This window comes from Neopsephotus bourkii, unplaced genomic scaffold (genome assembly GCF_033783945.1).
Source record: "Neopsephotus bourkii isolate Nb327-2 ecotype Australia unplaced genomic scaffold, CSIRO-AGI_Nbou_v1 NB_214, whole genome shotgun sequence".
Taxonomy (NCBI): domain Eukaryota; kingdom Metazoa; phylum Chordata; class Aves; order Psittaciformes; family Psittacidae; genus Neopsephotus; species Neopsephotus bourkii.
The window spans coordinates 1,600,528-1,613,085 of record NW_026900726.1 but is presented as its reverse complement, the minus strand read 5'-3'; the positions used below and the strand labels follow the sequence as shown (position 1 = coordinate 1,613,085).

The following is a 12,558-nucleotide window of genomic DNA, read 5'->3' as shown; positions in this document are numbered from 1 at the left end:
GCCTCCCTCTGCTGAATTTCAGTCTTGATGATTCTCATTTGAAACATTTATCTATCCTTGTCTCCTGCTATGACTTTTCATGCAGTAATAAGAGGAGGGGGATACAAATTTTCAAACCTACTGGATGTAGGTTGAAAATCGTCTTCTCTGTGCACAGTGATGAGGAAAGTAAGAGAGAAGAGAGAAAAATTCTTTCACATTTGGAAAAAGAACTTGATGGTAATAAGAGGGAATTTTCCCTCCATCAGGAGAACGAATTGTTGATGGAAACAGCTCCCTTCAGTAGGCAGAATTACATTTTGAAAGACCATTTTCAGCTAATTTGGCTGTTGTGCAGTTTGAACTTTAAAAATTGACTTGTAATTGGACCATGCTGCCAATGGAAGAACTTACAAGTATCAAACATGACATTTTTAAGAAGGTTACTGTCATCTAGTCCTCTATTAGTGGATTTGCAGAGCAGTATAATTGGTGTAACAAGCTTAGTAACCTGTCCTACTTTCAATTATAATGTACAACCTTATTTATATGTCTTCTTTATTTACTGATACATAATAGGTAATAATTCTCCATCTCATGCTTCAAGATAAAGCTGTCTAATCATAGAATGGTTGGATTCTTTTAATATACATGTATATATATGTAACCATGCCTGTAGATTAATATACATGTATATGTGTACCCAGACACATAGATTACGTATGCATGTATATATATTCTGAGCTATTGAAGTGCATATAGAATTTTCATATACATATTTCATATATATATATATATCTTTTTGTTCTGAATTATTAATGTGGGTATAAAGTCTCCTATTGCTTTTAAGTTAATGTGTGTATGTCAGGACCTCCAGACCTCTGTTAAGTGGTTATTCTGGCTTGGGGTTCATGTAGATGTAATTCTCAGGACTGAAAAAGAAGGGGAAGCAAAAAAAACTGAACAGGTTGATGAACTCAGTGCATTCATTATCAGCATATATTTGCATGAAGAAGAAACTGTTCACTTATTATAAAATTAGAATGGCACCATTAATTTTGTTTACTACAAGAGTAATTCTTAGTGCATGTAAGATTTACTGGCTATTTTGTGAGTGAATATGTCTTGTTAAATGGCCTTATGGAAGGAGTTCTGCTGAAACATCTGCATTTGTTGTGCCTCCGCAAAGCAGAGCTGTTTTGTGGAATGCTGATTTCAGACATAGTGGGACTGATTTGTCTTGGTTTATTTTCACTGCCAGGAGAATGGTGGCAATGCAGAATGGTGCATCTAGAAGTAGGAGAGGGATTAGTGAAGAAATGAATTTATAAAAAAAAATTAAAAAGGAAAAACCTTTGAGAACTGACATTGTAAAATGTACTTGTAAAGTTAAAAGTTGATTTTTTTTTCTTCGGCACTGTCTTCATACATGGCAACTTGGCCTTCACTGCCATGATTTCCTTGCTTGTCTTGGTAAAGACTGGTGAGACACCTGATCAGACACTGAGAGGTAGGGGGCAGGGAGAGGAAGAGAGAAAAAGAGAAGGAAAAAAGCCAACTTAGAACTTTTAGATGTGATCAAGAGAAGAAAAAGAGAAAGGGGATTTGGTCTTTTAGTTTTTATCTCTCTTTTGGTCACAGTGTAGCTGTCTTTGAATTGTTAATGTAGTTCTTCCTTAGAAGGGCCAGCAGAGAATAAATCATGTTTTTCTGAGGGTTTTTTTTTTGTTGTTGTTTGGTTGGTGGGGGGTTTTAGTGGGGGCTTTTTTTTTTTTTTTGTTTTGGTTTTTTTTCATGAAGATGCTCTTGAATGAAAGCCTTTTCAGAGTGCATTTGAGAGTTTAAAGAGTCGTGGATAGCATATTTTGTGTAATTTATAGTTCACAGTGATTCCATTTTCATTTTGGTTTCTGATTATTCTTGTGTATCAGCAGCATTATCCATGAACCTCAGAAAACAGAAAATAATGGTTCTGTTGATTTTGGCGGTAGGGCAGTTGGCAGCAGAAATTTTTGAGCTCCTATTGTCATTTTTGTGACCCCATCTTGCCTTTAGAATTAAAAATATAAAACTGTGTTGTGTCAGGAGACTGAAGGAAGACTGTCGTGTCTGCCCCTTTTTCTCTTGAGTTTGAACACTGATCACTGTTAAAGTATTTTCTGCTCCTTTTGCTTGCATGGTGCAAGAACAATCTGATGATAGAGGTTTCAATGAATAAAACCAATGGTCATGTAACATAATTATATATAATTCAAGTACCTGCAGGTTAATCAATGTTTGTTTACATCAGCTTCACAGGCAAATGATGTTTCAATAAATAGGAGCAAGGGAATGACATAAGATTTAGGAACTTCAGAATGTACTTTTGGCAAATTGTGCTGTAAGCTTTAGAATTCATAAATGTGTTCTCCCCTCCTTGTGATTAATGGTCCATGATTTTCCTGCACTCCTTCCCATGCTTTCTGAGTGAATTTTGTGATACATTTTTCTAAGTTCTCAACACAGGTCATCTGACAGAATCATAGATCTGAACTATCTCATAGTACTGCAGTGTCTCAAGTACGCCAAATAATCCTAGAAACTGTGATTCTTAGCTTTGAATCAATAGTGATAAAGTTTCTCTGTATTCTTACTTGCTCAAACTTCTATCTAATCTATCTTTGTTCTCTTCTTGTGCAATCTTTTCCTTGCTTCCAGTGGCTGCTACAAAGAGCAAATCTAGAGGTGAGTTTCTGCCTGCACTCTTCAATTTGCATTGCATGGTTCTGCAGCTCACATATTTCATCACAAGTTTTTTTTCTGCCTCTCTAAACAGAGAAAGATATTTTTAGATCTTATGGTATAATAGATAAGATCTATTATACCATCATCTATTATAAGATTTTTGTAATTGCCCCTAAGTGCAGACTATTTTCATTGTTTATCAATCATCACTACTCATACTGTATTTTGTTCACTGTTTTAATTCAGGAAGGTTTTAGGGAAAAAGATAAAACCAAGTGCATTGTAGTTAGATTTCTGAGATGCGTTATATTAATGTAGGGATATTGATGGCCTTTTAATAGAAATGAAGGTATTACATAAAAATGCTCATAAATATGTAAATGTAATTTATATTTTTTTATCGCCAGACAGAGTCATAAATATCTGAACAGAGAACAATGAACATAAGTGTCTCCTAAGTATTTCCCATCTTTTCATGGTAGTATAAAAAAAATCATTATTGTTTCTGGTAGCATACCTATATATATATATATGTGTATATATATATATAAAGGCATGCTATAATCTCTGCAGAGATTTATGACTTCAGAGCAGCAAGGTGATTGTCACAAATCAGTGTGACAAAGAAGTAAACCATTCAGAACTAATCATGTAAGGTCAGTTGTGGTTTAAACCATTTCCTGAATTTCAACAAAGCAGTGATGCAGGAAATGTAACCCAAAGGGTGTATTTTTACTTGCATATATTTTACTTTTACTTTTATTTTAATAGAAAACCCTGAAAAGATATATTTTATTCAAACTTATCTAACATTTCTGGTAGGAAAAGTTGAGTTGTTTGATAATTAAACATCAGATTTTAAGGCAAATATTTATGCTTGTTTACATGTAATTCGGAAGTTAAAACTCATTTTGTGAAGCTCAACTATACGCATTGTCTAGCTTGAAGATGTAGAACAATAATAATCATAAAAAAAACGCAGCTGGCTGATGGTGTTTGTGTATGCGAATAATAATTAAAATACAGCTTAGGGGTTTTTTAGCCCTTGCATGGCTTTTTTTAAGATCTTTTTCTCAGAAACTCTGCATGCATTGGATGAACAAGGGGAGTGGATAAAGTCGAATTCACATATTTGTCTATGCATGCTATGAAGTTTGCTTTACTCTTTTCTGTACTGTCATGTATTTGGCTGTGATGCTGTGTAACAATGGTCAAGAGTTTAGGACCTTTGTAATCAACAGAAAACCCAAACTAGCACATCCAGAGCACAAATAAGCACAATTTCATCAGTATTCAGTGATTACTTCATGTACCCTTATATTGCCATTCAAACAGAAACTGCCCTGGAGGCACAGCAATTATCGAATGAGTCAGAATTACTCATAGGCCCCACTCATCTGTGAACGTTAGCACACCCTTAATTCAGAAGTACACATGCATATTGAATAAACAAGTGAAACTATATATAGTAAACAGGGGTTGACACTGTAATAAGAGAAAATCTTATAATCTGTAGCTGTGGAATCTCATACCTGTACCTATGTTTGGAATTTTCTTGCTCAGGAAATTGCACAGTGCTGTCAAGAGTTGATCGGCTTTTATTTTGGTGCTGAACAGTCCTGTGACAGAGGTACCCAATATCCACAGTGAATTCACTCCTGCAATAATTCCAACTTTTGCCAAAAGAATAGGGCCCGTCTTGTTATCTCCTGTGGTGGAAGACATAAAGAAGCTGATGTCTTACTGCTTTTCAAATTCCACTGTCTAAGCAGTAAAGAAGGATCTGTTTCTGCTTTTGAAGTATAAATCTTAGCTGGCAAGCAGTTGCCTAATACGCCATTGGCAGCTAACAACTAAGGGAATGTGTTGTTGCAGGAGGAGTTTCTCTTTTGGCAATTATCTCCCCAAAATCCAGAACTCTTATGTCTGTGCTCCTCTTTATGGGTCTTTATCTCTGCTTTCTGAAATTTGGGAATTTGTGCTTGCATTTTCAGCAGGGTGACGTTGATACCCATGCCTGCCCTGAGTTCTGGTGCTTCCAGAACACATCAGTAGGTGGCATTCTATTGGACCACCTGTCTTGAAATTCTGTTCATTCTTTGTTAGCATGATAAAATTCCTGCTGGTCTCTAACACCCCTCTCCCTCCTTGTGGGATTGTCTGTAAGCAGAACATTAGAGCCCTTCTCAAAAATTGCATTCAGTGCTCTTTCCTTAAGCATTTTCTCAGACTTTGTTGAAGGCTGTTTCTGTCAAGTGGTGTAAAGCAACTGCTGGATTCTAGTTACCTTAAATCTGTGTCACTTAGGATTGGTTTAGGTTACAAGTTCATCTTGTCTGCTGGTCGGCAGGACCTAGCCACTGTGCAAGGCCCACTTAGATCTGGTTGCTCAGAGCCTTTCGGTTAAATCAAAGTACCTCAAGGGTCAGAGATTCCAGAGTGCCAGGTTGGATTATTGCTATCATTGCTTCATTTTACCATGGGTTCATTTCTTTTTTATGCTTTCAGTTACCTGGAAGAAATTACATCAAAAATTTTGGTGGCCTTTAGAAAGGGTAAATACTGTGTTTATGCACAGAAGGAAGGATCTTGCTTTGGGGTATCTTAGGCAGATGATGCTACATCACACTCATGTTCTGGACAGAGAGTACTTGTGTCATTTCCAAGAAGTCTAATTCAAAAGAACTTGAAAGAGTAAGGGTAATATTGAACATCAGAATTGTTATTTGTAGAACTGAATTTGATGAAGCAGAAACCGGAGATTGCCGTCTAAAAATCTGACTATCTGACTGGAGGTGTTTCAGTGAAAGAATTTTTAAAGAACTGTTCCTTAACACACTAGATAGATTTGTCTGACTTGAGCTCTATAAATGAGCATTTCCTCAATCACAGCACTAGTTTGAAGACCTCTTAATCTCTTAGGAAGGGCTGTCCTGAGGTTTTAGTGACAATATTGTTGCAGATATCTTCTGGCAACAGTTAACAATGGTTTCCAGGCTCGATGCTCTTGCCAGAGCTGCTAATGATGTGTCAATTTTCAGTCAGCAGGTGAAAGAGAGAGGCTGAGTGTCTTCATTCAAATGTGATTAATTGAGGTCTGGAGTTCTGTACTCTGCATTTTCACTTCTATGATGCGCTCCATGTCAGCTGCTATTAATAAGTTATTTCCAGAGCTGCCCCACTAACCTCTTGCAGTTAGACACTTGGCTTTCTAACCTATCAAAACTGAAATTGGAATTTCTGGTAGTTTTTCTGGCATTGGAAATGGTGTGGATGAATATGGCAACTTCCTATTGAAAGAAAAGATTGTAAATGCCAACTGCTGTTGCAGGAGAAGAAAGCAAGTCCTCCAGAGAGATCTCTCATAGTCTGCCTCTTGAGAAGTGCAAAATTCCTTTCTTTTCCTAAGACTTCTGAGGCCCGCAGATCAGAAATCATGAAATTCCCAAGAAGAGTCTCAAGTCCCCACAAGAGACTTTTTGCAGAGGGGAAGATATAACTGCGTTAACATTGCAGGATTCATACTGTCCAATCTATATAAAAACATGGTGAATTGGTAGGTATTTCTGCTAGGCTCCTTTCCCCCATTCTAGTTATATGTGAAGTTCTTTTTTAATTTTCTCAAGGAGAAATAACATTCCTATCATAGTCCCACTGCTTCTCATAATGAAATACTACTGTATTACCCGCTTAGTCTATATATACAAAACCTATCTTATCTCTCCAAAACTGTTATAAAAGCTGTACTTCCCTGGGCTCTAGGGGATTTCCTGTTGATGGGGGATACCTTCAAACTTTTTTCTGAATTAATACTGCACTTTAAATACTATAAATGCCTTTAATTCTATTTAACTTGCTGTACAAGCTTGATATTAACAGGACTATTTTCTGTAGCCCATTGGCTATCTAGGAGATTTTTGAGGCACACCTTTTTCTTTACTTGTATTACATCTGTGTCCCAAAGAATTTGTCCTTAATTTTGAGTTCCATAGAAATGCAGTGTTGTTTTTTTTCTTTCAGTCATCTCTTCTACAAATGCAGAGGTATTTTGTCTCTGCTTTGCTTTTATAAGACGAGACTGATATTCCTTCAGAAACATAAGATTAAGATTATATTTAACTTTAACAACAGTACTTAAAGCATACATTTCAGTATCTAATAAAAATCATCATAGCAGTTTATACACTGTCAAAATGCATCTTATCCAAGAGGCAAAGATCACTTTGGACTTTATTCACTTGATTTATTTTGTTTGTTCTAATTATGTCAATAAAATTGGTATCAGCTTGTTTGAAGTTCAAGTCATGAGGGATCCTGTGAAGAATATTATACAAATATACTCTGTTACTGTCTGGGCAGTTGTGCACTGACTCATGTTGTCCTTTAGTTAGGACTCAGTTTGTTTCTAGAGATCTTCATCAATGGTCATGTTCTTATTCAATCATCTCTTTGATTATATTTTTTTTTCTTGTAACATATGGTAGAGTTTATTGCATTGCTCTATATAAGTATTTGTTATCTTGGTAAATAATAGGTTTAATTCAACCATTTGTTTTGATGGAAAGCCAAACCAGGATAAATTGTGTTGACCAGAATTCCCTGTATGAAGGACATATACTTGAGATCCTTTCTTCAGTATTTGTAATTAGCCAATCATATTTCTCATTCAAGGCAAAATTCAAAACTTCCAGGTGCAGGGTGCTGCACCTGGGTTGGGTCAGTCCCAAGCACAAGTACAGGCTGAGTGGAGACTGTATTGAGAGTAGCCCTGATGAGAAAGATCGTTGGGTGATGAAAAGCACAACATGAGCTAGCAGTCTGTGCTCCCAACCCAGAAAGCCATAAGCTGGGTTGCATCAAGCGAAGCATGACCAGCGGATTGAGGGAGGTGATTCTCCCCCTCTAGTCTGCTCATGAGAACCCCCCTGCACTACTGCGTACAGCTCTGGGGTCCCAACACAAAAGGGATGTGGACCTGCTCAAGTGAGCCCAGAAGAGGGCCATGATGATGCTCAGGGGGCTGGAGCACCTCTTCTATGGAGACAGGCTGACAGAGTCAGGGCTGTTCAGACTGAAGAAGAGAAGGCTCAGGGGAGACCTTATAACAGTCTTCCAGTCCACAAAGGGGGCCTTAAATTTGGAGAGGGACTTTTCACAAGTGCAGGCAGAGGCAGGACAAGGGGAAATGGCTTTCAGGTGAAAAAGGGAAGATTTAGATCAGATGTCAGGAAGAAATTCTTCCCTGTGAGGGTGGTGAGACACTGGCACAGATTGCGCAGAGAAGCTGTGGCTGCCCCATTGCTGGCAGTGTCCAAGGCCAGGCCGGATGGGGCTTGGTGCAAACTGCTCTAGTGGAAGGTGTCCTTGCCCATGGCAGGGGGCTGGAACTGCATGAGCTTTAAGGTCCCTTCCAATCCAAATCATTCTATGATTTTATCCTGAAATCATGCAAGTAACACAGCAGCTGTCCATGTTAGGAGCAGGATGAAATAAATGTACACAAAGGAGACCCAAATGCTGCTATTTGTCTTATTTGAATTATCTTCACAAAGTTCTGAGCTGTTCAGTTATTAACATCAGTCAGGCATTAGCTCTGCTGTCTCAGAATTTTCTTTATTGAGGGATAGATAACTCAAGGTATCATCTGCATAAAAATGACACATTGCAACATTATGGCAAAAAATACAAACTAGTGGAAGTGAATAGATGTTGAAAGTGTGAATCCAATATAGAGCCTAGGGAAACTCCATAACTCACAGGAGTTTGAAAGAGCATTTATTTATGGTTACAAGCTTTCACCATTGAGACATGTAGAAATGAAAAACCTGTCATATTCCACCTTTAATACAAGGTCATTACAAAAAATTTTCCAAGGCTGTTGTAGTAGCATAGCATGCTCTGAAGCCTGATTGAATTTTTTCAGATATTCTAGTGCTATTGAAGTAAAAGAGCTCTTCTTTTTAAAATCTTTTTTTGATACAGTTTCACCTTCTAAAGGTAGAATTTTCATATGTCACCTTAAGGTAATAAAGACACTTTTGGTATTTATAAATGATTGTGCTTTGGGGCTGGGGATCAGGGAGGAACAACAAAGCTAATGAAGTCTTAATAAGCATTCCTTTGCTGTCTCGTTGGTATTCCCTGCCCTATAGTTCATAACCTCTGAAGTCCAGTGCTTTTTGCTGATGATTAAACCATGTCCAGTGGTAACCCTCTGAGTTTGAAAGGTCTGGATTTCATTCTTAGGTCTGTCACAATTTTCCTCTGTGATTTCTCATGTCACTTAAGGCCAGAGTTGTCTCATATTCAGTGGTTCTGATGGGAAAGAAAGTGGTGATGAAGAACCAAATGTGATGCTTTTTGTGAAGACAGTGCGCAGAAAAGCTAAAAAAAGAAAGTTTGAAAATTACTATAATGACAGTGTAAAAGGACTGTGAAGGCACACATGAAACATTGCTCCTCATTACACACTTTTGCTGTCAACACATATGCAGGGGTAGGTATTTGGTAAATGTAGATAGGTAGGCAATTATTTCTATGTTTGCCCAGTTCTTGTTCTGTTTTGGTGAAAAGAATATGGAATTTTCAACTTTTAATGGTTGGTCTCCAAATATGAAAATGTGGTGCTTGGGGTTTTTGTTTGGTCGGTTTGGTTTTAAACTCTAGGGGATCTTTACAGGGAGAAAGTGGCAATCATAGTCATAGTGATAGATGTTTCAAGTTTCTCACTGCTCTTTACCTTTTGCAGTTATATTTTGGAAATACTTGGCCCTGTACCATCCATGAGCTCTTTCCATTATTGAGACAATTAAGATTTCATCATGATGCTTTTTTACACAGACCAAATGTTCACTGCTGTAGTTCTGTTCAGAATCCTTCTGCCATTCAAGGCCTGAAGTTTTGCTGCATACTAAGGAGACTGCAAAAACACAAATCAGCTTTTTCTTTCATAGATTGAGGGTCTAGTTAGCAATGCTGGAAACACAAGTTGTACAAGACTGTATGTCTTTTTTCCTGGTTTTAGTGTTTTATTTTGGTATGTTTTCCAGACTAGATGTAAACGAAGCAGCCAATAAGAATTTTGGTAATGTAACATGCTCATTAAAATTCCAGATTATAACAAGCAGCATAGAAATAGCAAAGAAAAGTACAGAGCCTCACTGGAAAGAGAGAGATAGGGGCAGGCTATTGCTGTTGATGTGCCCTTTTCATTTGAGAGACATCTATGCTGAGCCAACATGTCAGTCATTTATTGACTAAATAGTTTAATAACCAATGTAGAAGAGTTTGGGATGGAGTAAGGTAATGTTTGTTTTCATTCTTGTGAAGTGCAACACGGTTACGGGACTCGTTCCCTTTTGAGGTAGACCTGGTTATCATCAGCTAAAGCATTTTGTCAGTTTTTATTCCCCAGCATGCAGGTAGGCAACTCTTCTCTCCACAGTGCTTAATATGACTTCTGATAGCTTTTTTTTTCAATTTGTCTGCCCTCGTTTGGTTGTTAAGTATTTGAGACCAGACTGTAAAAAGCAGAATATTAGGATAGCTTGCCATACTTGAATAGATTTCTGCTGGAAATTTAGTTGTTTTATTAGCTATCTGAATGGATGTACTGCTGTAAATCTGGTCATAGTACTGAGCATTGAGCCTTTATGGCTATTCGCAAAGAATTTTCATACGCAGTACGCTGCATTTGGGACATGAAAGTAATGTGAACACAGGAGACAGAGACACAATGCTGTGTGCTGGCCCAGTGAAGTCAGTTTTCAGATTCCAGACAGACAGAACACTTAGCTTGAGAGTCTGGACTTTTAATTTCAGCATAATGAAAAGGATATAGTGAGTACCCAAGATGTGTTCACCATATTTTATAAGTGCTGTGGAATTGCTGGGCATGATTTCCTATTATCTGGCAGTTGAATGGAGCTGCTGCTTTGAAGCAGGTTGTCAGCTTCTCTTTGTCCCAAGTATCTACATTGTTGAGGCAAAATTTCTGATAGAGAAAAGGAATTTGATAATAATATCTAAAGCCTGAAGAAAGTATTCAGTTGGTTTATAGGTTACAGCAAACCCTTGATCACTGATTTTTACTTCTCTGTTTATAGTTATAGATGCTTTTTAAAGCATAGGCTTTTCTTTCAGGCCTGGCTTTCTTCCAGTATGCTTTTTTAACCAAAGGATGTGGAGAGAGTGCTTTTAAATAAAAGGAAAGATTTCTTTTTTTCTCCAAATATTCTTTTTAAAAAATGTAGGACTTGCACCGATTCTCCACATTAGCTTAGTTCTCAAGATCCGCTTCTTAAATCTCTGTGTGAGACCAGATCTTCAGAGAATTTGTTTTATTTTAGTGGCAGTGGTCAGTGCAACACATGGTGTTTAAATGGCTGAGGATTCACTATCACTGCTAACTTTTGGTGTTTTATATTATTACTAGCTTGGTTTCTTGTTCAGGCATGGGAACAGAAGAAAGGAAGTTAAGACCTCAGTGTGTGCTACTATTGTTGTGTATAGGATCTCTAAAAGTTCATTATAAGTAAGGATTATTTTCTGCATTACTCTGGGATTCTTTCAAGGGCTAATAACTTCAAGGTCTTTCTCACATTTTAATTAAATTATGGACTGACTGCATATAAGAGAAAGGTAGTGAGAAATACTTGAGCAGAGTATTATGTAGGGATTTTTGTTCCTGTTCTGTTCATACACTACTAGCTCAAAAATCTGGGATGATTAGAAACAATCGAAGGATTATTTATGTGAATCTATCAACCTCAAGATTTGATGGATCATTAGAGATGAAGGGGGGAAATAGGCAATGTTAGCTTGCCATGTGCCTTAGATTGCTGATTCTGGATTAACATCACTCCTACTCACCTAATTGCAGAACACACAACTCCTTTTCCACTAAGCTGATAAAGCAGATTTCATATCTTACAAAAACTAGCTAGCAACATGATGTTGTCTTTATGCAGCCTCTCATCTGAAGTAAAAGCACCAGACCTCTCTGGCCTATTGCAAGTAATGGCAAATTTCTGTAGGAACCTGTGTTAACTTACGTTTTGGAAACTGTTGCTGGCTCTCGGAAAGCTAAACAGATGCACAGGTGTGTTCCTGTTCTTCACAGACTGCTGTAGCTGAAAGTATGTCAGCAGCTGTACCCCAGGACAAAGAAGGTTTTAGGATTTCCTTTTTAGAAGCCTGATTCTGTGAGATCAGACCCAGATTCTAAGTACCGTAATGATAAGAAATGATATTTTTTTCCCATGGTGAACATTTATAATGACGGTATCTCTGAAACTGATAAAAGATTTAGTGATGAAGAAAAAACACTTTAAATATTGGATCTTTCATTTTTTGTATATCACCATTTTATTTATGGGCTCCCTGAAGAGCTAATAACAAACTAAAAACCATGATTCCAACCTAGCAACCATCTACATTTTTATGTGGTTTATAAAATATGATAGGAATCTTTAAAATGCTGTATCTTGACAAAAATCCCTCAAAGGGAAATGAGCAAGAGAATTAAGGAGTCCAAAATAAAACGAAGCTGTCGGAAGGGAGGGAAGCACTGTAAAGAGGGCATTGGATAGGAATCATTTGTGATGGCTACAAATGCTGTGGGCTTTTGCAGCAGCCAGCAGTAGTGGTTCTGCCAGGGCTTTACAGGTCCCCATGTCTCTTACAGCTGCCATTAGAAGTCACTGCAGTTTGCCAAATTCTAGCTTTCCTAACTGTGCTTGATTAGATTGTGTAACCAATGATAAGATTATAGGTTCCTGGTTTGTGTCAGTACCTGTGCACAATACCGTACACTCAAGTAGTCTCCCGCAGGTTTGCTTTTCATTTGTTAGCTGT

At 37.5% G+C, this 12,558-nt stretch overlaps 1 protein-coding gene across 3 annotated transcripts in view; it reads left to right on the top strand.

Moving 5' to 3' along the window:
* The window catches only part of CADM2 (cell adhesion molecule 2), a 640,862-nt gene that overhangs the window by 412,217 nt on the left and 216,087 nt on the right, over positions 1 to 12,558 (top strand). For 2 of the 3 annotated variants that reach the window (XM_061344413.1, XM_061344416.1), the window contains exon 2: positions 2,677 to 2,703. The exons of the other annotated variant lie outside the window; for it this stretch is intronic. In XM_061344413.1, the coding sequence (XP_061200397.1) occupies positions 2,677 to 2,703 (27 nt within the window). The remainder of the gene's footprint in view (positions 1 to 2,676; positions 2,704 to 12,558) is intronic. 3 annotated transcript variants of the gene reach the window in all.